This window comes from Drosophila hydei, unplaced genomic scaffold, assembly GCF_003285905.1.
Source record: "Drosophila hydei strain 15085-1641.00,03,60 unplaced genomic scaffold, DhydRS2 tig00008122-arrow-pilon, whole genome shotgun sequence".
NCBI classification, from domain to species: Eukaryota; Metazoa; Arthropoda; class Insecta; order Diptera; family Drosophilidae; genus Drosophila; species Drosophila hydei.
In genome coordinates this window covers 2,086,228-2,110,751 of record NW_022045833.1, presented here as the reverse complement: position 1 = coordinate 2,110,751, position 24,524 = coordinate 2,086,228, and the positions used below count along the sequence as shown (strand labels likewise).

Sequence of the window (24,524 nt, the reverse complement as noted above, 5' to 3'; positions counted from 1 at the left end):
GCTCCTAAGAGGCAATTTCGTAACGTCGCATTCCTAAGCAACAAAAAAAAAAAAAAGAAAAGAAAAGAAAATTTAATGATTTTTAAAGCCCAAATCAAGTCATGTTTGATAAACGTAGTTTAGTTAAGAAACGGCAACGCCAAACCAGATTTCAAAGTATTATACTAAAGAGAAAGATAAATATATATATTTATATATATATATATATATATATACATAGCTTAGTTGGAGAGCTGTAAAATGTAAGTTCCTTGCTAGCATAGAAACTTTTTTATAAATATATACAACTATTTTTTACGATCATACACAAGCAAAACAAAAGCGATCTCAAAGCAAATATACAAATGAATGCAACCAACAGTACAATTTATAGAAACCAACAACAATTACTAACAGCAAATAGTTCAAATATATAAAAATATATTTACAACAAAAACAAAATCAGCCAAAAAAAAAGTAAAGTAAAGAGTGAAAGGAAACAGCTTAGCCTGGCCAAGTTGAAGCTGGCAAAAAACTCAATATGATATAAGTTTTTGGTATTCCAACTGAAACTTGTGTGATCCGTTTATTGCTCAGTTATGTACTTGGCCTAAACAAACAGTTATTAGATATTGCTTAGTTCACGTTTTTTTTCAAGCGGAGATCTTTAAGATTATACAAAATCAAATGTTTCGAGTGATGTATCAAACGATATGAATACTTTAAAATATTTAATAGTTTTAAAACTGATATTTATACAAAATCTAAAGCAAATGTTATGAGTGAATGCTTGAAACTTTGGGATACAAAAGATTCGTATGTCTTCGAACTATGAGCGCAAGTTTTGAATGTCTCCATTTCATTTCATTTCACTTCATTTCATATCAAACATACATTCCAAATATAAACTACTAAAATGTCCAATTTAATTTACTATACACATACACACAAACACACACACAACTACATTTGTATTTTTATATTAACTTTATGCTATTACAAAACAAAAACAAAACAAAAACCAAACTATTTTTATACACATTGTCAAAGAGCATAATTAAGATATTTTTTATATATATATATATAACCTATATACATATATATAAATATTGCTATTTTTGTATGTAACTGAATAAATTTAAAAAGAAAATGTTGAAATTGTTATTTACTATTTACTATATTTAAAAAGTTATTCATTTTATTTTTGTTAAATTTACTGGGTTACAGTTACATTTTTTAAAATTTAATTTATATTTTCTTAATTATATATATTCAATAAGTTTTAATTTAAATTAATTTTAGTTTTTTTTTTTAAATTAATTTAATTTTACTTTGTTTTTAAAATAAATTTTTAATATTATTGTTTTTTTTTAAATATTTTTTAAAATTTTATTTCTATTTCTTAATATTTTTATGTTTCATTTTATTTCTTTTTTTCTTTTTAATTTAAATTTATTTTTATTTTATTTTATGCCTACTACTAAACCTGTTTCATTGCAGCAGCCATTAAAAAAAAAAAAACAAAAAAAATATGCATCATCATTCACACCGCGCCTCATTTCAAGTATCGCAAGTATATCGCCTCCTCTATATATATGCGACATTTATATATATATATAGATATATATAGATATGTAATCAAGCTGCCTAAATCATCAACCACTGCAACTGCTCTCTCTCTGCATCAGCTTCATCAACAAACAAAAAAAAACACCAACAATCAATCAGTCAATCAATCAAGCCAACATGCAAAATGAACACAAAAAACTGTTGCATACCACACACTAACTGTAAATATCACATTTTTCTTATTATTCTTATAATTAATAATAATAATACAAACTATATATATTTTTCTTTTAATTTTTATAAACACTTTTAACTGCAAAAATACAAAACAAAAAAAAAAAAAAAACAAAATTTTAACTCAAATTTTAGCTCAAAATTTTATTCAAAAAAAATCTTGTTACTTTTTTTTTAAATTTAAAAAAAATAAGAGCTGTTATTTAACAGCTCTGTCATGCAACACATAAAAATATATATATATATATATATATTTATATATATATCTTTTGTCTAGTTGTTTAAGCTTAAGAAAAATCTACTTAGTTTTTTTTCTCTTTTGGCAACAAATTTGTTTTTGTAAATTCCTTTTTTTTTTTTGTTGTTTTTGATATCGAAAATATTAAAAATGTTCGCATTTTATATTGTTGTAGCGCCCAGCAGCTACGCCTCCAACTCCAGCCAAACACCGCCGCCGACTGGCTCCACGGCCCACTCACTGATCCGTGACTATTGGTATGAGCTAAAGTTTTCGGATTTATTCAAATTCATAAATCCCGATGGACGCTATCAGTGCCCCAGATTCAATTGCCTGAAGAGCTACAAGGATGCCAGCTCATTGCAACGACATATCAGGTGAGCGGCAATTAAATACAAATTTTTAAAACTCATTTACCTAGATATTTTTCAAAGTCTGCCTTCTTCTTCAACGTCTGTCTGTTTTAACTAAAAAATATCTCTATATACAAAATCTTTCTCTATAGATATGAATGTGGTGGACAGAAAAAATTTCGCTGTCTGATGTGCGGCAAAGCATTTTCACAAAGCTCCCACCTAAAGAGGCACCTTGAGTCCGGTGTCTGTGTCAAATATTACTTATGAGATAATGTTTTCTTTAAAATCAAATAGAATAAGCGTTATCCGCATAGGCAAAGTGCAACATTTTGTTGAGCAAAACCAAAAACAAAAAACAGAAAACAGAAAATTTAACAACAAAAATATAACTTACAAAAGATTGTAACTACCAAAAAGCAAAAAAAAAAAAAAAAACAAAGCAACAGAAACAACAACAATAACAAACAACAATAACACACTCACACACTCAAAAACAGTTGAAGAAAGCAATTAAATATATATATATATCTATATATATATATACATATATATATATCTATATATATATATACATAGAAACATATACCACATATATAGAGAGAACAAGTAGCTAAACCAAGAACAATTACAAATAACAACAACAAAACGAATTTATTGGATGCCACATCATTTATAAAGAAAAAAAAACAAAAACAAAAAGTTAAGCCCATATACATGAATATATAGATATATATATATATCTAGTATATACAAATTACATATTATGATATATATATAATATGAACAAGAACAAGTTGAGAATTATTATTGTTGACAACTGAGCATTAAAAACCAGAATTAGTTAAAATTAACAAAGCAAAAAGAAAATAAAAATAATGAAGTAACAGAAGTAAAACAAAAATAACAGCGTAGCTATTATAAAATATTTAAAAAAGCTAGACATGATATATATATATATATACATATATACATATGTATAGCTGCAGTCAGTGCAACATTTTATAGAATTTTAGTAAAATTGAAAAGATAAAAAAAAGCGTAAAAAACAAATTACGAACCAAAAAAATATATATATGAAGACGACGAAGAAGAAGCAAAGCTAGCTAAAAAAAATTGTATTGAGAGGCCGTAACAAAGCACACACGCGATATATAGAAGAAGGAGAAGAGAAAGAGGTAGAGCAAGAGGAGCAAAAGTTAAAGCTGAGACGCAAGGAAGCTAAGAGCAACAACATTTTAGTCAAACTAACCAAAACTACGTAATTTTAGTCGAAAGTGCAAAAAGAAAAACAAACAAAAAAAAAGTAACAACAAAAAAAAAGCAAACAAGAAATAGTGAAATTAACAAAAGAAAGTAAATAATATAAAATAATAATAATAACAATAAATATAGAAACAATTGCATTATCTATAAAGAGAGAACAGAAGAAAGGAACACTGAAAGCGAAAATACATATAACAAAACGTACTGTGTTTATTTGTTGCCAAATATATATCTATATATATTTATATGTTATTGAAACAAAAAACAAAAAAGCAGAGCAAAACAAACAATTATATAAACAAATTATTATAAATTATTGCAAATTTCAAAGAAGCTAAAAGCCAACAACAACAACAACAACAACAGCAACTAAGCCGAGAACTAAATCAATTACAAAATACAAAAACATATATGTATGTTATGTTATATACATTATCGTTATATATTGTTATACACACATATACATATATATACATACATATATATGTTATATATGCACTCACACATGCGTATTGTATATGTTAAAAGAAAATGTGAATGTTTGTTATAAAACAAAGTAAAAAAAAAAAACAAAACAAAAAACATTGACTCTTTCGGCAAGCCGAACTTCGTAGACCCTTGCAGCTTATATATACATATATATATATATATATATTTTAAATTTCAAACTAAGGCAGCTATAGAACCTATATCCGTAACTCTCCGTTCTTAACCAACTCAGCCAAAAGATTCTTAACTTCACACTTCTGCTTAGTTTATATCACTCATAATACAATTCTAACTCGTTAACTGCAAGGGTATATCAAATTGTTGTGTTATTAAAGAATATATATCTATATATATATATATATATATTGCAGCTAGTTAAAAAGGGAGATTTTGTTTTTTAGTTAGTTTATATAGAACTAAAATTGCAAAGAGGCCAAACGATTTGTTGGTTCACAGAACAAAAGTTTATAAACATGCATACACTCACATATATACATAATATATATATATATATATATATATATATATATATATATATATATATATATATATATATATATATATATATAAATGCACACATCTATTAAAAAACTGCTAAGTAGAATTTGTTGTCTGTTGCAAAAAGTGAAAATATTTGAGCGTGTGTGTGGCAGCATTGGATTTGTGTGCAGAACATGTGTGCCATTATCCAACTCAAAAAAAAAAAAAAACAACATATAAAATATATATATATATATATATATATATATATATATATATATATATAAAGAAATTTCACTCAGCCGTAACCAAATGAAATTACAATTCAATGCTGCCCCCAGTTAAAAGAGAAGCATGAGAGATCAAACATATATATACATGCATACATATACTCATGAACATTATATATATATGTATGTGCATAACTATACATATATATTTTTGTTGAACTCCCCCCTGAACACATAGAACACTTTAGTTTCTATTGGTCTTTTTTGTTGAACTTTTAGTGCAATCTAAAATAAAAACTAAATTGTATTTAAGAAGTACAATAAAATATGATATATGATATATGATATATAATACAAATTAAGAGAGAACATATACCGAACATAGGTAAAAAGACGCAGTCTATGAATGATAAAAAATATATATATATAAAGAGAACATAATAAGTAAATGAAAACGCTAAGAGTGCCATTAAAACAATTTAAATGTAATAAATTATTGAAATTATACATATTAATATACATATATGATAATTCAATATATATATATATATATACATATATATGTATATATATATATATAACAAAAACTTACTAAGGCAGGCAATTAAAGTGCAACTAAAAACACATTATACATATATATTATATATATATATATTTTAATATTTATATATATATATGTATTAGTTAGGTCCAAGCATTAATACATAAATAATTTGTTTTCATTATTAATATTTTTTATTATTTTGTTATTAATTAAATTTCGCTTGTTGCGTGTTAATATTTTATTTTATTGTTGTAGTCAAATATTTAAAAAAAAGTAACTAATTAAAAATATACGGCTGATGTTGAAAAGGCCGCGAGAAGCGTCGAAGAGCAAGAAGCGTATACAAGGCGTGCCATAAGCAAAAAAAAAATAAGTTGAGAAGTCAAAAAAGGCTTAAAAAGCATGACAGCAGAGAGAGAAATGCTCTAATAATTGAAAGAGAGAAGTGCAGCAATAAGTTAATAATTTAAAAGGGAGAAGCAGTGCAATACGTTAATTGATTTGAAAGAGAGCAAAAGCTGTCACTGAAGTGCCACAATGATACAAAAGTTTTAAAGGAAAGTGAAGCAAGAAACAAGAAGTTACCTGTACGCTTCTCGCGGCAACTACCACATCAGCCCACAGCAATAGCAATACAACAAAAATAGTAAAGGCTCGAATTGAAACTAGACAAAGTAATACTTAGTTCAAGAAATTACTAAAAAATATACTAAACATATATAGCTATATATATATATATATAAAACTACTAAAACAATATACAAATACCAATGCAAATTTTCGTAACTTTTGATTAATTGATTTCTTGTCAATTTGGTTGTCAATTTGTTTCAATATTATTCAAAATTAGCCCAATGAAATAATTCTTTTTATTTTCTTTTGTCAATTTGCAATTTGTCTTGTGTGCCAACAGAAAATTCGTGTCAATTGCAATGTACCAAAAAAATAAATATTAAAAAAAAAATCTAATCAAAATAAAAAATAAATTAACGCATAAGGCAAATTGTTAAAATTGTTTTGGCTAAAAAAAAAAAAAACAAAAAAATAGTTGAAATTTTATATATTAATATAAATATATTTATATTTAGCTTATACTAAACTAATTTGTTAAACTAATTAACTAAGGTTTTTGTTGCACGTTCATTGATTTAGCTAAATTATTATGATTAATTTTTTGTTTTGTTGCGCTGTTAAAGCTTAGACTAATTGAACAAACAAAACAGAAGAGGAAACATTAAATGTTTTTTGTTTTTTTAATTTACATTTTTGTTGCATCGTTTTTAATAATTAATTATATATATATATATAAAAACACACACATATATATAAAAAATATAATTGTCTTTGATTTTTGTTCATTAATTTAACCACTAAGTTTTAACTTGTTAATTGTTAATTAATATTTATAAAATAGTCTAAAAAACCAACAACAGAAAATATATAAAAAAAATATATAAAATGTTAGCCCAAAAGCATAAGTTACAAAATAATGAACAAAATATACTCCAAAGAAACCAACCAAAAAATATATATATACAACAACACATACATATATATACATACATATATACAAGGACATATACATAAAGAAAGAATAAAAGTTAAAGTAAATTTATAAAATAAATGAACAAACCCCAGAACAAGTTTTAGTAAAAGTGTATTTGGAACAAAATTGCCATATAATGAATATTATATATATATTATTATATATATATATATATAGAAAAAATATATAGTCAAACCAAAAGAGCAGATAAATAAAAACAATAATTAACAGAACAACAAACATATATATATATATAATATATATATATATATATATATATTATTGTAACAAAACGAATGTTGTTTATTTTTTGTAGCGTAATATTAAACAGAAAAGCATAAAGAAATTACAAATGTTTATATAAATATATATATATACATATATATATATATATATATATATATACATATATATATATATATATATATATATATATATATATATATATATATATGCATATACACATACATATATTTATTGTTAACGTAAACCACGGAAAAGGCGAAACAAAAAAAAAATTATGAAACAAATTTATATAAAAAGCGAAAAAACTTACATTGACGAAGCTGATATTGTTAGTACCTTAAACAAAAGAAAAAACAACAACAGAAACAACAACAATTAATATTATTAATATAATTGTAATAATAATAACAAGAAAGTAGCATTAAAATAAAAATTAATAATAATAATTTCGAGAGTATATAGAAAACTCAATGAGATATGTAAACAACATTTGAGATTCTGTTTTTATTTCACTTTTTTTAGACAATTTGTGCAAGAAACCAAAAAAAAAAAACATTGTTATTTTTGCAAAAACTGAAGAACAAAGAAAAGGCATTATATATGCATTGTTTATATACACAACATGTTTGAATTTAATGCATGATGGTAACAAAAACAAAACCAACAACAACAACAAAAAACAAAAAGAAACAAAAAAAAAAACGTAATAAAGATTGATATTGAAATGTTGAAACCCCAAAAAAAAGAAACAAAAAAAAAAAACAAAATGTTTATTTATTTCCTAATGGGGTCTTGAAGTGGGGCTCTTAAAAAATTGTTACTAATCAAAAACAAAAAATAATTTTCTTCTATTTTTACAGATGTTAACAGGCTGTGCAGCTGCTGTAAAGCGTGTGTGTGTGTGTGCGTGCTTGGCTTTAGTTATATTATTATAATTATTTAAGTTCGAAGTCAGGTCAATTGTTTAGATAGACAATTGCTACCGTTATGTGCATAGTAGACGGTACTACCTGCAGCTATGTTAAGTATGAACTCAATCTATGATTAGATGATTATGATCTATGATTAGAGCAATTTCTTTAAGTATATACTTTAAGCTGAACTTTGAAAGGCGGGTAAGAGTATTATTATTATTGTTATTAAATGTTTTTGTTGTTTATCTAAAGATTAGCTTAGTTAGACTTTAGCTTTAGTTTTAAAATATGTTTAGCAATTTTTTGAGTAATTTATTTATAGTATTTTCTTAATTTATATAAATATATATATTTTTTGTGTGTGTGTTAGACTTTAGCTTTTGTTTTAAAATATGTTTAGCAATTTTTTGAGTAATTTATTTATAGTATTTTCTTCGTTTATATAAATATATATATTTTTTGTGTGTATGTTTGCTAGCTTTACAGTAATGGCCATCCAATATACAATCGCTCTACTCTATCGCCTCTGCCAAATGGTTGCCCGGTAGCTATATACACTATATGCATAAGCATATATATATATATATATTTCTTTCCTAATGCCTCACTTTAGCCAAAACTTACTCATATCATCACCAACTTCATGCCTCTATCGAACGTTTTGCTTTTAGTTTCATTTTTTTTTTTTGTTTTGTTAACTTTTGGCAAAGTTTGTCAACACCTTTTTAACCTATTCTGTTTCTGTGTTATCCTGTTGTAGAGGACACCTGCTGGACGCTGTCTGTGAAATCGGTGATGTCGCTACACGATATTGCCACAACGTTGGAGCCGGATGATGAGTCGCCGCAGATAGACAACGGGCTGCACATTTGTCCGCTCTGCGACAAATCCTACTCGCATAAGAGGACTCTGTGGCGCCACCTGCGCATCGAGTGCGGCCAACAACCGAGGGAGAAGTGCCAGTACTGCCACTATGTGGCACACTATAAGCACAGCCTGAAAAACCACATAAAGTCACTGCATCGGGACCAAATTGCAGCCGGCGTGGCACGTGGACTCTCCAAGACCAAAAGCAAGCGTGGCTTGACCAAAAAAAAAAGAAAGAAACGCTCTTTGTGATATGATCTCAGTTATAAATCTGAAAAATATATATAGTTTCGTGTGTGTGGGTGTTAGCAGCAGGTAAGTTAAAGTCAACGTCGCAGCCATTCTGTGTATAAAAAATTAGTACGCAAATTTCAATTAAACAAGAAAAAAAAGAAGAAAATAAAAAAAAAATGTTTAATAAAAACTGAATTTTGTACCAAAATTGAAATGTGTCATTATTGAATTTTCTTAGAGCATAAGCCAAATTTTATATAATATTTAAAATAGGGGCACGGTTTTTTAATTATAAAAAAATAAGCTGAAAGTTTTTGTTCTTTTGTTTCGTTCTGTTCTTGTTTTATTTTTCTATGGCTTTGGTGTTTTTTAATATATATTTTTGTATAAATATAGCAGCACACAAAGTTTATATCTATATATAATAAACTTATAAATATATAATATAAATATTAATTTAAAAAATTAATTAAATTTATAAATATATACTATAAAAATATTAATTTAAGCGACGATCATTTGTTTGCTTGTTTTTATCAAGTATATATACTATTCTATATATAAGGAAAGTATTGCAGACAGGACACGTTTATGAGCTGAGCAAAGAGAGAAAGAAACAATGTGAAGAGAGAGTGTGTATGTGTGCGTGTTATGCAACGGTAAAAAAGAGAATATCAAATATGTGTTGTGCCCGACAAAAAATAAATAAAATAAAAAAGGAAAATATATCTAATAATGCAACTTTATTGTTGCCACGCTCCCTACTCCTGCCCCCATTGCCCCGTTTCTTTCAAATTGCCAATTGCAGATGCCAAACAGGACAAGGGTGAACAAACGGAGGGCGCTCACGATGAGTTCGAACTGGACGACTGCCTGCTGGAGAGCAATGACATTGTCATCACCCAGAACAAGGACGGCTTTGTGCTGCACGTCAAGAAGCTGGGCAACATTACGGCGGCCAAGATGGGCAGCACTACGGACGAACAGGCGGCTGCTGTCACCGTCACCGGACCCGCCGGCCAGCCCACCCAGACGATCACCGAGCTGCTCAGCCAAGCAGCCCATAGCTCCGATGTTAAGCCCACCCTGACCACTTTGACGAACACGCCCATCAAATTGCCCTCTTCTGAATGTGGTGAGTTTGCCCCCTCCTTTTTTGATAAATATAATTTAATTTAAAATATATTAATATATAAGAATAGAAATACACTTTGATCTATATCAAAAATCTGTAAGTCTAAATATTCAAGTTATAGCAAAGAAAATAATTTTTAAAATATATTTTTAGCTGATAAAATAAATAAAAATTAAGTATAGGTGATATAATTATTTAAAAATATATATATTTAAAAAATAGTTTTTTTAATATATTTCAAAATCTATAAAATTATATATTTAGTTAAAAGAAATTACTATAAAAAATTGAAGAGGCTAAAAATTAGATCGAAAACAATAGGCTAAGCCATCCAGTCGTAATCGTTTCTTCAGCGATTCGTCCGTTCATGTGTTCTCTTTAGTTTGTTCATATTTTTGTACAAGGCCTTTAAGCACTCTGCTTTATAACTGTGCACGAAAAATTGACTCAGTTAGCCGAGCTCCACATTTGAGTGGCTGCGAGTACTATATAAAGGCGAGATAGCTGCAGTCTCTCTCTCTTGATCAGTCGTCTGACTGACTTCGTGGTGTTCAGTCGTGCAGAGCAGTGAAACTTTTAAATAATTTATGTACTTTTAATATATAAATTATTAAAAGTAAATTCATATATAAATTACTTAAAAACAAATATTAAATATTTTATACATAAATATTCTATTTATAAATGTTTTATATATATAATATAATATATATATATATATATATATATATATATATAATATAATATATATATATATATATATATATATATATATATATATATATATATATATATATATATATATATATATATATATATATAATATAATATTATATTTGATTTTTAAGCAATATATTGTTTATTTTAATAATGATAATGATTCTACGATAATGACTTTATGATGGTTATTAAGATTATGTTTATTATGATGATAATTATTAGGCCAATGATAATTAGCTGATGGTGGTCATTAGGTTAATGATCATTATGGTGATATGTTTTGATGATTGTACCTTTCAAGTTTGATGTTCATCAATAATATTATCATCATTCTTATTCCCTTTAGTAAATATACATAAGATATATCATATAAAGAATGTTTTATGTTATTAAACATAGGAATATTACACTTGACTTTACTTATACTCCCTATACGTCTAAGTATACTTATAAATTATGACTGAGAAGTAGAGGATAAGTAGACGTGAGAAGGAAGTAGACTGATAAGTGATAATTTAAGTATAAGTATAATTATAATGAGATATTATAAGGATAATTAGACTGTATAGTGATAAATTAGAATTCGAATTAGAATTATACTTATAATTATAAGTAGAAGCTATAATTATAATCGTATAATGATACTTATACTGATAATCCTATACTTAACGATACTTATACTTATACTTATACTTACTTATACTTATACTTATACTTATACTTATACTTATACTTATACTTATACTTATACTTATACTTATACTTATACTTATACTTATACTTATACTTATACTTATACTTATGCTCAAACCTATACTTATACTTACTTATACTTATACTAATCAAACTATTGTTTCCCCATTTACAGAGCTAATCAACATCAAGAAAATCATACCCAGCTCAACTACACTTGCTACACATGGTGGCAGCAGCAGCAGCAGTGGTGGCACCACCACCACTACCATAATACATCCGCATCACATCATTCAGCATGTGACACAGGAGACACAGCAGCAACATCAGCAGCAGCAACAACAACATCAACAACAACAGCAGCAGCAACAACAACAGCAGCATCACCACCAACAGCAGCAGCAGCAACAGCAACAGTTGCACATTGAGGAGGTGCCACAGAGTTCGCATCATCAGCAACAGCAACAGCAGCAGCAGCAGCAACAGCACCATCATCAACATCAGCAGCAACTACATCAAGGTGCTCAGCAAGTACAAAGCATAATTACAGCCCACTCGGGACAGACGATCAATTTGGTGGGTCTGCGCAACGTGCAAATAGCCGAACAGAAGCCAAACATTACATCACGCATACGCTATTCGCGTGGAAAAATAATTGCGCCGAGCGTTAGCAATTTGCAGATAGTGGAGACACATGAGGCCATACCGCATCAGCATCATGAGCTGGCCGACGGCACCAAATATGAGATTAGCGAAATCGATCTGAACAATCCAAATGCATCGGCGGCCATCATCAGCGATCTGGTCAAGTATGCCGAAATCGATGACATCGAGCTGCCGGATGGCACCAAAATTGGCATTGGCTTTGCACCCTCCGAGATCACGGAGCATATGCAAACAACAGCGGGTGAGGCGCATATAACCACCATTGAGCATGAGCCGCAGGAGCTGCAGGTGCATCAGCACGATCCACAGCAACAGACACATCACATACATGCCTCGCAGCTGCAGACGCATCACATACATCAGGCGACAGTGGTGCAGCAGCAGCAACAGGAGGAGGATCACCAACAGCAGCAGGAGCATCAGCATCATCACATCCAGCTGCAGGCGGACGATGATGATGGGGTCGAGACCATAATACCCGAAGAGCTGGCCGTGCATGATTCCAGCAAGAGCTATACCATTCTAACCACACGACCGATGAAAGAGGAGTCGGATGCTGGCGGCGATCCCAGTGGCATGACCTACGAACTGTCCCTGAGCGACTCTTCGCTAGGTCCCTGCGATGATCCCGAATCGCGTTACGTCTGTCGTCACTGCGGCAAGAAGTATCGCTGGAAGTCGACGTTGCGTCGCCATGAGAATGTCGAGTGTGGCGGCAAGGAGCCGTGTCATCCATGTCCCTACTGCACCTACAAGGCTAAACAGCGGGGCAATCTAGGCGTGCACGTGCGCAAACATCATCCCGAGAAGCCGCAGCTGGAAAGCAAGCGAGGACGCAAGATCTAAGAAGCAGGCATACGAAGAGCAGGAGAAGCAGCAGCAGTGAGTACGACACAAAGAATAGCAGCAACAAAAAACCAGTTTGAATTATTTTCCTACATCTGAACTATGATATATATATATATATAAATATAAATATATAAATATATATTATGTATTTTTGACTTTTCTCGAGCCTCAGTTTTGATAATTGATGCAATTGCGTTTAGTTGTTGATTATTTGCTTAAGTTAAAAAAAAAAAAAAACAAAAAAATATTTTAAAAATTATAAAAATTCAGTTTACTATTTCCGAAATTATATTTTATCATATTTTATTGGGCTTTAATTTTGACGTCTTCGCGTATCATTTTCAAATTGATTTACGTAATTTTAAAAATTACATTTACTTAGTGTTGCAGCGAAAAACAAAAAAAAAAAAAAACAAAACACAGCTAAAATTGAAAACAAATACGAAAAAAATCTACCAGAAATTATGTGCAAGTATTTTCATGGAAATAACACAAAGAATTATTGTTTAACTAAATGAAAAATTATTAAAAAAAATATTAAAAATTACAAAAAAAAAAATTTATATATATATATATAATTATAGTTTAAAATTGAGTAGGTTAAATTTTAAATACATTTCAAATATACATTTAACGCATAACATCTAAATGTCTTCGCAGAAAGTACAGTACCTAGCAAATCTATAAATATGTGTAAAAATAACAGAGAGAAAACAGTTTTTCAATGGGAAGTTTCTAAGTATTTAAGATAAATGCAAAAATAAATATAAAAACAATGTTAAAGTGCACAGTGTGTAAATTTTTTTTTATACATAACAATTTCACAAAAATAATATTTTATTTGCATAAAAACCCAACAAGAAATATTATTAAAAACTGTCTGAATTGGAGGCTTATTACGTTCATAAAGTTGTCACATGTTGTTTTACAGTTCACAAAAACATAAAAAAAGTATATATATTATAATATATTAAAAAAAGAAAGCAAAAATGTAGTGAAAAATATTTTACAGTAAATTGACGAGAAACAAAGCAAAAATATCTTTACAAATATTGTGTGTAATATTGTTGTTGTTGCAACAGAAGCAACCAAATTAAAAGAACTCAAATTACAAAAATAAATATATTTAAATCTTTAATTGCAACTTAGTAAAATTGATGTATATGACAAACTTAAGCCACAAAAACCTTTTTATGCATATATATATATGTATACAGATTATATAGATATATATATATATATAATATGCATACATATATATATTTTTTCGCAAAATAAAACAAATTCAATTTAATTCAAAAATTTTACATAATTTACAAGAAGAAAAAAAGGAAATAAAAATTTTATGTACAACATTTTAATTCATTGCTAAACATTTATTATGTATACATATAAAAAAATATATATAGAAATTATATATTTTGAATTTAGTTGTAAAAATAAAAGTAAAATAAAAATTAAAAAACAAAACATATTGTTCGTTACTTTATTAAAAAAATAATAATTATATGTAAACCGAACATTACTAATATATTTCTCTTTTTTGCAGGTAGACGAAGGCAGCAGCGAGCCGCATTTATTTATGTTTTTTTTAACCATCTTAGTTATGAAATTCAATTAATATATTTCTCTTTTTTCTAGGTAAGCGTGGAGAAACTTGTGGAATAAAGAGCCCAGGGAAGGCAACTAATTGTAATACTATTTCCATCTTACCTAAAACAAATGTGATGAACTGTTGCGAACTGTTGCAAGCTCTATATAAGTACCTAAATCTTAAGTAATTGTTTTTGTATATGCCACTAAAAAACACAAAAATAATAATAACCAGCAATTGCCAAACCTATTCCCTCCGCCCGCCAGTGTGTCTGTGTGTGTGTGTGTGCTGCGTGCGTGCGTTTGTTGTGTTCCCAGCTGCTACGTACAACACCTTAAAACACCTTTACAAAAAAAAATCAACAACCAACCAAATCAAGAATGCCCAACATTTTACTTAATTTGATAAAGCAAAAACCTTTGCAGATGTTATTATAAATAATAAAATCATTAAGAATATTTATTAAATTTTAGATATAGTTATTTATGTGACTGAGTCCGTCTGGCTTTATATAATCAAAGTGAGATAATTAGATACACATTTCAAAGATTAGTTCATAATTATAAAATATATATTCAACAATATATATAAATATATTATAAAGCTCAGCCTATTTCATGTTATTGCAAAATATTTAGCAGCATTTGTATAAAAAGAATTTTTAAGTAGAAATAGGCACATAAAATAATTATCACAGAAGAATATCTATGTGTGTTCAAATACTATATAAAATACTCAAGAACTCAACATGATTAAAAATATATAAAAATATCACAAATTAGAAAAACAGATATTTATAAAATACATTTAATACATTTTATGATTTTTTGATAATTTTTGTTAATGATTTATTTTTATTTGTATTTTTTTTTTAATTTATAAATTTAAAAAAAAATATTTGTTTTAAAAATTTTTTATTGATTTTTTTAGTTGGTTTTTAAATTTTTTACAGTCAATCAATTTTCTTAGTGACTTTTTTTTTGTAATTTCTCTGCAAAGGTTTTATGTGTCAGCGGCCTGCCGCGCTGAGCTGTTCTTTGTTTTTACTTATGTTTTTACAAATTTTTAAAATTATAATAAATATACACCCTGCACTAATTGGCTCTCAATGAAAGCGTTTTTTTTTTCGTTTACCTTGCACATACATATATACCTATATATAAACCTATATATGTATGTATATCGCATAATTCTCAATACTTTTTTGTAAATATATATAAATATATACACATAGATATATATCTATATATATTGCTGTGTATTTATGGCCTAAATTTAAATGCTTTTAATTTCTTAGGCTTTTGCTGCTTCACTAATATATTTAATAACTATTTTAATTCTCAATGCTTCCATGTTTGTTGTGCTCATCTCTAATCGTTAACTATTTTTTTGACCAGTTCTCATGCATCAACATTTTGTTGTTATTTTTTTTTTGCATTAAGTTTTTTCCTAATACTTTTTAATTTAATTTCTCTCTTTTGTTGTTGGCGTTGGTCTAACCGAACCGTCTGTTTCCTCGCCCTTCCCTTCCCTTCAATATACACATACATATTTTTATATCCGTTCCCCGTTTATTGTTAATGTTAAGTTTTTGTTACGAATTTTTCTATGCATATTTATTTATTTTTTCTTGTTCGGTTAATTTAACTTTTGCGTTGCATTGTGTCCAGTCTCAAAAGTAATGCTATTGATTTTCGTTCTTCTCTTCTTTTGTTTTTTTTTCTTTCTTCTTTTCTTGTTTTATTTTCATATGTTGTATGGCTGACCAAATCTTCTCTACACACACAATAAATCCACCACCACCACCAACAACAACAACAACAACTACAACTACAACTACATATGTGCACTTCCCTACAACAAATACCACAAAAATAAAAATTACAAATAATAAATAATAAAAAAATAATAATAAATCAGATTTGAGTATTACGCGCATTGCGGGCCTCACTTGGAACGAGTGGAACGCGCGTTTGGCCATGCCGCTGGTAACGCTTCGCGAGGGCGTGCAGCCCCTGGTCTTTCCCACCGATTTGTCGGTGGACAAGCAGCTGAATATGGCTGGCATCAAGGCCGCCGCTGCGGATGCCATTGAACGGAAAACGCCGACAGATTGCATACGGCTAAAGATTGAGCCGGGCACAACGTCGACGCCGTGCAACACGAGCGAAAAACAGCACAAGATCTATCCCGGCGGTGGCAAGCTGAAGCACTTGTCCGAGGAGGAGGCCACGTCGCTGATGCTGAAAGCCGTTGCCGAGAAACAGGCAGTGGCAGCTGCCGCAGCAGCAGCGGCTGCGGCGGCGGCCAATAGCAGCGCCGATCTGAGCTATGGCGAGGAGAATCTAAGCACTGGCGGCGGCAGCGTCAGCGGTGGCAATGGCAACAACAGCAACAGCGACTATCCCATAACGCTGACCGGCGCTGTTTCGCTGGCCGATGTCGGTCCCGCCGGACTCTGCCATATCAATATATTGAATAGCATCAGCGCCATGAACAATCTCATCAGCGGCAGCACAGCTGGATCTGGTAGCGGCGGGTCAGCTGGTGGCGGCAGCGTCACATTGAGCGCCGCAGCCGGCGGCAGCAGCAGCAGCAATAGCAACAACAACAACAATGGCAACAATAGCACACTGGCTGGCGCTGATAACGGTGCTGGACACCCATGTCCCGTTTGCGGACGCGTCTACAAGCTGAAGTCGTCGCTGCGTAATCACCAGAAATGGGAATGTGGCAAGGAGCCGCAGTTCCAGTGTCCCTTCTGTGTCTATCGGGCCAAGCAAAAGATGCACATCGGCCGTCACATGGAGCGCATGCACAAGGAGAAGTTCAAGCTGGAGGATGACAAGAGTTTCATCAGCGGCATCATCGGTGCCGGCGCTGGTGGTGCTGGCGGTGCCAGCGCCCTGGACACGGACACCGCCGTCGGCAGCGCCGCGGCAGCAGTGGCAGCGGCTGCGGCGGCAGCGGCTCTGGCCAATGCGCCAGAGCTACACACGCCTTTCACATGAGTGGAAAGTGGAAAATGGAAAATGGATGCGTGTTTAAAACGTTGTAAAATGCATAAACTAAATATCAGGGATAACAAGCAAGCAAGGAAAATTGAAATTACACTAAAAAAAAAACAAAAACAAAAACAATAACTACATCAACACACACCTAGCTCTCGGGGTTTCTTATACGGAATACGGAATCAGTGTGCCAAATTAATATTAAAACAACAAACAAAAAAAAAACCTAACAAAGCAAACATAATAATTAATAAGAACGCCTGGAAAATTGTAAAAATTTTCAAAAAAAAAAAAACGAAAAACAAAACAATTTGTTGCAAAGCACAAACAAAAGAAAACAAAACCAATTTAGCCATTTTTTTGCATAAAACATATATTTTTTTGTTATTGTTATTAATTTTTTAACAAAAAAAGTCAAGTGCACAAACAAAAATTTTTTTTAAAAAATATTTTTGTTACATTAAACAGCAAAGTGATCAGTAAAATGATTTTACATTAAAAAAAAAAAACGAAAAAAAAACCAATTTAACACACAGCATTCCACAAGTTTAAAAAAACACACACACAACAAATAAAAGACACAAATTGTACAATGAAACATAAAATTAGTTAGCTTAGACTTAGTTATAATTGAGATATATATAATATATATATATGTATATATATATATATATATACTAACATATGTATATATATATATATGTATATATATATATATGATGTATATATATATATGATAGGGTTTAAAGCAAACGCGGTGCGAGCAGTCAACTCAGTGGATAGTCTTTTTATATTATATAAAGCTTTTCGAACTCAGCGCATATTAAGATATTAGTTAAAGGAAACGAAAAACATAAAAATACAAAACATAAATAAATAAATAAAACTTTTAAGAGCTATAGAGCATTAGCTATTCACAAAAAAAAAAAAAAAACAAAAACAGTTCAGTGCCAAAACAAACTATAAAGAAGATACCTAAATAATGATAATGAAAAAAAAACAAACAGTACAGTTACAGTTACAATTCATACAACATAAACAACAACAAGTTACCTCAGCGAAAACAAAAATAAAATATATTAGTCTAAAGGCTTTAAAAACTATGCTCAAAAATTCGTTTAGATATTATTTTCATTTTTTTATTTTTTATTTTTGAAATCGTTTAGTCAAGCGAAGTGAAAAGAAGTTTAAAAAGTGCCTTTTGAAATTTGAAAAAAAAAAATATAAAAAAATTAACTAATTTAATATGAGAAAATAAAAAAAAAATATCTTTAAAGAGAACTAACACTTAAAAGCCATATCAGTTAGTTGTAAGTCAAGTCAGCTAACGAAAGTGTCAAGAATATTATTATTTCTATTAGCCCTACTATTATTATGATTAATGGTACGAGTAAATATTTTATTTTATTTTATTTTTATTTTTTTGCAAGACCACATGATACACAGTTTCAACTCAGGTACTTAGTTTTGTGTTTCACATCTAGGCAGGAAACCAAGTAAGGGAAACAGGCGCGCGTAGCTGAGCTACGTGGACAATTGAAACATTATTAAATGAGAAACATAAAAGAAAAAAAACAAGAAAAAAAATTAAAAACTACTTCAACAAAAACACCGCCACAATACGTCACATGCACTTATTTATTTTTAATATTTATAAAAAGAAATACATATATATATAAATATATATAATATTTTTTTATTATTTTTATGTTCTTTCTGCTAGTAGAGCGTAATTTATTTTATAGTTTTCAATTAACAACTTTATATGCTATTTTTTTAAACGAAAGCAAATACATTCCATAGATGATTTTATAAACAATTAAGATAAAAACGAAAGACAACTGCAAACATTCACAGCAACAGCGATAAAAAGATAAACATAAATTACTTTGCCAGTCAAACTGTGCACTTAAAAACTAAAATATAAAAAAAAAACTAATTACATATACAACAACAAGAAAAATCTCGAATTGTAATAATATAATTTTCTAATTTTCTGCTAAGAAATTGAAAAAAATCGATTGGTTATATTCAAGCGGTGTTGGGGCTAAGTTTAGCGCTTCTTTATAAAATGAAGAATAAAAAATTAAGCAATAATTCATATAACGATAAAAACGCACCTTTTAAGGCAACTGAAAATTCAAAATTTTCAAAAAAAAAATATGATATATATTAAAAAAAAATATTGTTGAACAATTTTTGGTTAGAAACTGGCACACAAAAAATGTTGATACACATTAAAAAAAAAAACAATTAAAATAAAAATAAATTAAAATTATAAATTGTATGTTAATGAAGCAAACACTTAAAAAGAACACAAATACTCATTACAAATAAAAGCCAAGTATAGTAACAGTTCTATATAGCTAAAGCTATATACATATATCTAAATATGTATAATAAATATTTCTATTATATGACATTATATTTAATTTTTTCTATGCGTCGTTTGTAAACATTTTTGTAAATTGATATATACATAATATATATATATATATATGCATAATTATATATATTATTATTATAAACAGAAAAAAATTAAACGAAGAATACAATCAATGTGAGAAATATACAAATTCATGTAATAAAACGCAAAAAGACAGAAACTTGTTTGTTATGGAGCGTTAAAATGATTCTGTTATTTATTATCGTTATTATTATTATTATCCTTTATATTTTATTTTCTTATGCAGCCCGTACTGCTTGTAAGTATATTTATTTTATTATTTCATATCCTTTTTAAATCGTTTCCTTTATATATATTTTTAATAACAAATTTCACAAGTGCAAATGAAATTAATAACTATGAATAATGATTAGGGCACAATTTTAGGCACACATTTAACGATAATAACAAAATTTTCGATACACACACATTTCTAGGTCACATCTGCAGCTCTGTTGCTCTGTTCACGGCATTTTCACTAATATGTGCTTATTTTATATATACAATTTTGCAGATGACAACGGGCAGCTGGACTCTGGCGAATCTCGCATACGCGTGCGCAACTGGCTCATGTTGGCGGATCAGTCGATGATTGGCAAGAACGATGAGACAGGTATTTAAAACTGTTTTCCAGTTTATAAATATTATTTTTATGTGATTTTCATATGTTTTTTATATATTTTTATACAATTATATTATATTATTTTCTTTATGTTTATTTTTTTTATAAGCTTTTTAAAGTCTGACAGAGTTTTGTACTTTTTTTTAGATGTTCTTGTGAAGGCATTTCCATAATTGATTTATTTATGTCAAATTTGTCTGCATCTATAGAAATTAAATATCAAAGTCGTTTCTTGTCTTTTATATAAGAGTGAAATATATATAATTTAAAGTGAATAAAATGAATTTTTTATGAAATATTCTAAAGTTCAAAGACTAATCATAAAAATATTTCAAGAAGCAACTAGCTCTAATCAAGCATTCATACAGAGTGAAAATATAAATGAATTTAAAATAAATTAAATATTTATTTTTTAACTATAAAACCCATATGGAAATAATTATATAAAAGCAAGCAAGAAAAAACTTTCAAAAAAAAAGTGATAATTTAAAAAAAAAATTTTTTTTTTAAATTAAATTAAATGCATTTTTCATTCATAATTTAATCGAATGGATTTTGATGAGAAAATGACTTTCCAATTTTAGTTTTTTTCATAAAAAAAACTCCAAGAATTAATATAAATTTCTTGACTCATCGAAAGAGCGCAGCCTTCGGAAATATCTTACATATATCCATATTAATACAGATTTCTAACTCTGTCAGGTCTTTCGATTCTTCGGCTAGCCGTTGTGCAAGCCAACGTCTTGTTATTGTTATAATTGCTGTGCATCTCGTTTTCTGTTGTTGTTGAATAATGTTTCATTTTCTTTTTACAGTCTTAATTTTGCAATACAATTTACATTTTGTTTTGTAAGGGCCCTGTACACACTGCGGCAAACACTCATATCATTTCACATTTCACATATTTTTCTTTTGATTCTTGAAGCAAATATTTCTCACAAAATAACTCACCTAACATTTCCTTAATACAATTTCTATTTTCATGCGGCAAATTGAAAAAAATCAAAACTAAAAATAATCGAAAAAAATCATTGCTAACACCAACTAACTAACTAAACAAACAACAAAAAAAAAAAGATAAACTAACTCCGAGCAAAAAGCCAAACATAAACGCAGCTAAAAACACTAACAATGCCTGCACCAAGGCCCCAACGACACCCGCAACAATCAGCACAACGCCGTCCGCGACGACGAGAACGCTCAACAACATCACCAACAGCAGCAGCAACAACACCATCAACAGCAACAACAATAACAGCAGCAGCAACAATAGCAACAACAACAACAACATTGTCGGCGATAAGACAAGCGGCAACAGCTGTCTGCCCGTTCTGGACCCAAAGACGCAAACGGTAACACGCATTGGCAGCATTGGACGCACAACGATTGCGTGCATCACGCCGGCATCTAGTCTGAAGAACAGCTCGAGCAATTGCAATGTGGATGCCGCCTCGGCTGCGGCGCTGGCCGCTGCAGGCGTGGAGCTGGACAGCATCGACGATGCGATGACCGAGGTGATAGTGAAGATTGAGAATCCGGAGAATGTGTCGCTCAACGGCGATGAGGCTGTGTGCAATGAGGCCATCGATGATGAGAATACCTTTGACTATGACCTAAAGCTGGCCAGTCCCTTGTCCTGGACCTACGATGCGGTCAAGATCGAGAACGAAGAGTTCGAGGATAGCTATCTAATGGACAACGATGATGACGATGACGATCTGTTGACCACGGCCGCCGCCTCACAGAAGCATGCCAAGCAATCGAACGAGAAGCAACAAAGGAGCCTCGCCAGCAGCAACAACGGCAGCAACAGCAATAAAATCGTGCTGAGTACACAGCAGCAACAGCAACTGTTGCTGGAGCAGCAGCAACACTTGCAGCATCTGCAACTGCAGCCCACCAGCCAATCGCTGCAAATCAAGCTGCCCACCATACCGGCGACCATAACCACCATCGCAGCCGCAGCACCGCAGCAGAAGCAACCCGTTGCCAGCACGAGCAACAGCAGCAATATAACCAGCGCCAATTCGACGCTGCTCTCCAGCAAGCTGGGCCTCAATATGGATGCACAGAACATGAATCTGCATTGGTCGCACACGGACGACAATCGGTATCGCATCCTGGTGCAGAACAAGCGCATGCGCAAGGAGTCGCTGGAGCATTCGGCTGATATGATCTACAATGCGGACATTGAGAAGCCATGGGTGTGCCGCAACTGCAATCGCACCTACAAGTGGAAGAACAGCCTCAAGTGTCATCTGAAGAACGAGTGCGGCTTGCCGCCACGCTACTTCTGCAGCAAGATGTGCGGCTATGCGACGAACGTGCACAGCAATCTGAAGAGGCATTTGAATACCAAGTGTCGCGATCGTGAGAAGGACGAGGAGGAGAAGGAGAAGGAAAAGGACAAGGACAGGAAACTGGCGCCTGTTACGGTCAATCTGGGCACTAGCAACAACACTGCTGGCAATGGCAACGGGAACGGCAACAGCAACAACAATGTCAACCCCAACGCCAGCGCCAGCGCGAACAACAACAATAACAACAGCAGCAACAGCAACAGCAGCACCTACACACTGGTCTTTCAGAACGAATAGAAGCTCGAGGCATATGGAGATGTTGTACAAATAAGCTACGGGTAGCTAGCAGCTGGTGTATGGTAACAGCAGCATGCAACATGCAACATGCAACAACAAGAAGACGAACTTCAATTAGTACAAATTAAGTTTTAGTTTTTTCTATATTTTTCTTTTATTATTATTTTTTGATAACAATTTCGTGTGCAATGTTTGTTGCTGTCAATCATTAGCTTTTTGTTCAAATATTGAAATGTATTTCAACATTTCTTTCATACCATGTTGCATGCCCCAAGCGCTGTGCCTGCCAGTTGCAAAAGTCACCCAAAAGTCGGAAAAACTAACAAACAAAAAACAAAGACAAAAATTAGTTTTAGTTGGCAATACAAAAGGCGACATTTTTGTATTGTATTAGCGAATTCTCAAAAGAAAAACTTAAAAAAAAGAAACGCAAATAAAAAATGTGTAAATTTTTTCCGAGAAAAATCTCACACAAAACGCAAGAAATTATATAACTAGTCACAGCAAAATTTGTTTAAACATAAATGAAACAAAAAACGAACAAAAAACTTATACCAAAAAGAATTTTTGTATTAATTATTAATTTTAAAGAGAAACAAATCTAAACCAAAAAATCTTATGCATGGCATGAACACGCGCCCCACAAAAAAACCAAAAAAAAAAAAAAAAAAAAAAAATGAAAAATTATATAACACCTATATACACAAACACACACACACACATAGTACATACATAAACTATGTACAACTAAAAAGAAAGAAAAAACGAGAAATTTGAAATGAAAATTTTTAATTTTTATTTTAGTTGCATTCGAATTTTTCTCATACATTCATCATTTGGTTAGAAACATTCCTCGAGCTACATTCCAATCTTCGGGCATTACCTATGTTAGAATTGCTTTATATATATACATATATATATATATACATATATGATAATGAGAACAAGTTCTAGTCAAAAAACAAAAACAAAAAGACATGATTATCTATATTATAATAATAA

At 30.3% G+C, this 24,524-nt stretch overlaps 1 protein-coding gene across 13 annotated transcripts in view; it reads left to right on the top strand.

The window, feature by feature from the left end:
• Window positions 1-24,524, top strand: part of LOC111599070 (longitudinals lacking protein, isoforms F/I/K/T) — an 85,298-nt gene that overhangs the window by 38,674 nt on the left and 22,100 nt on the right. The window contains exons 6-9 of one of the 13 annotated variants that reach the window (XM_023314740.2): window positions 9,998-10,324; window positions 11,913-13,238; window positions 16,767-16,827; window positions 17,476-18,115. The exons of 6 other annotated variants lie outside the window; for them this stretch is intronic. In XM_023314740.2, the coding sequence (XP_023170508.2) occupies window positions 9,998-10,324; window positions 11,913-13,238; window positions 16,767-16,827; window positions 17,476-17,857 (2,096 nt within the window). In that variant the 3' untranslated portion in view covers window positions 17,858-18,115. Of the gene's footprint in view, window positions 1-2,195; window positions 2,398-2,525; window positions 2,755-8,848; window positions 9,223-9,997; window positions 10,325-11,912; window positions 13,490-16,766; window positions 18,116-20,817; window positions 20,917-21,740; window positions 21,830-22,002; window positions 23,860-24,524 lie in introns of those variants that run through there. 6 more of the 13 variants (XM_023314617.2, XM_023314730.2, XM_023314599.2 and 3 more) reach the window with 6 other exon arrangements.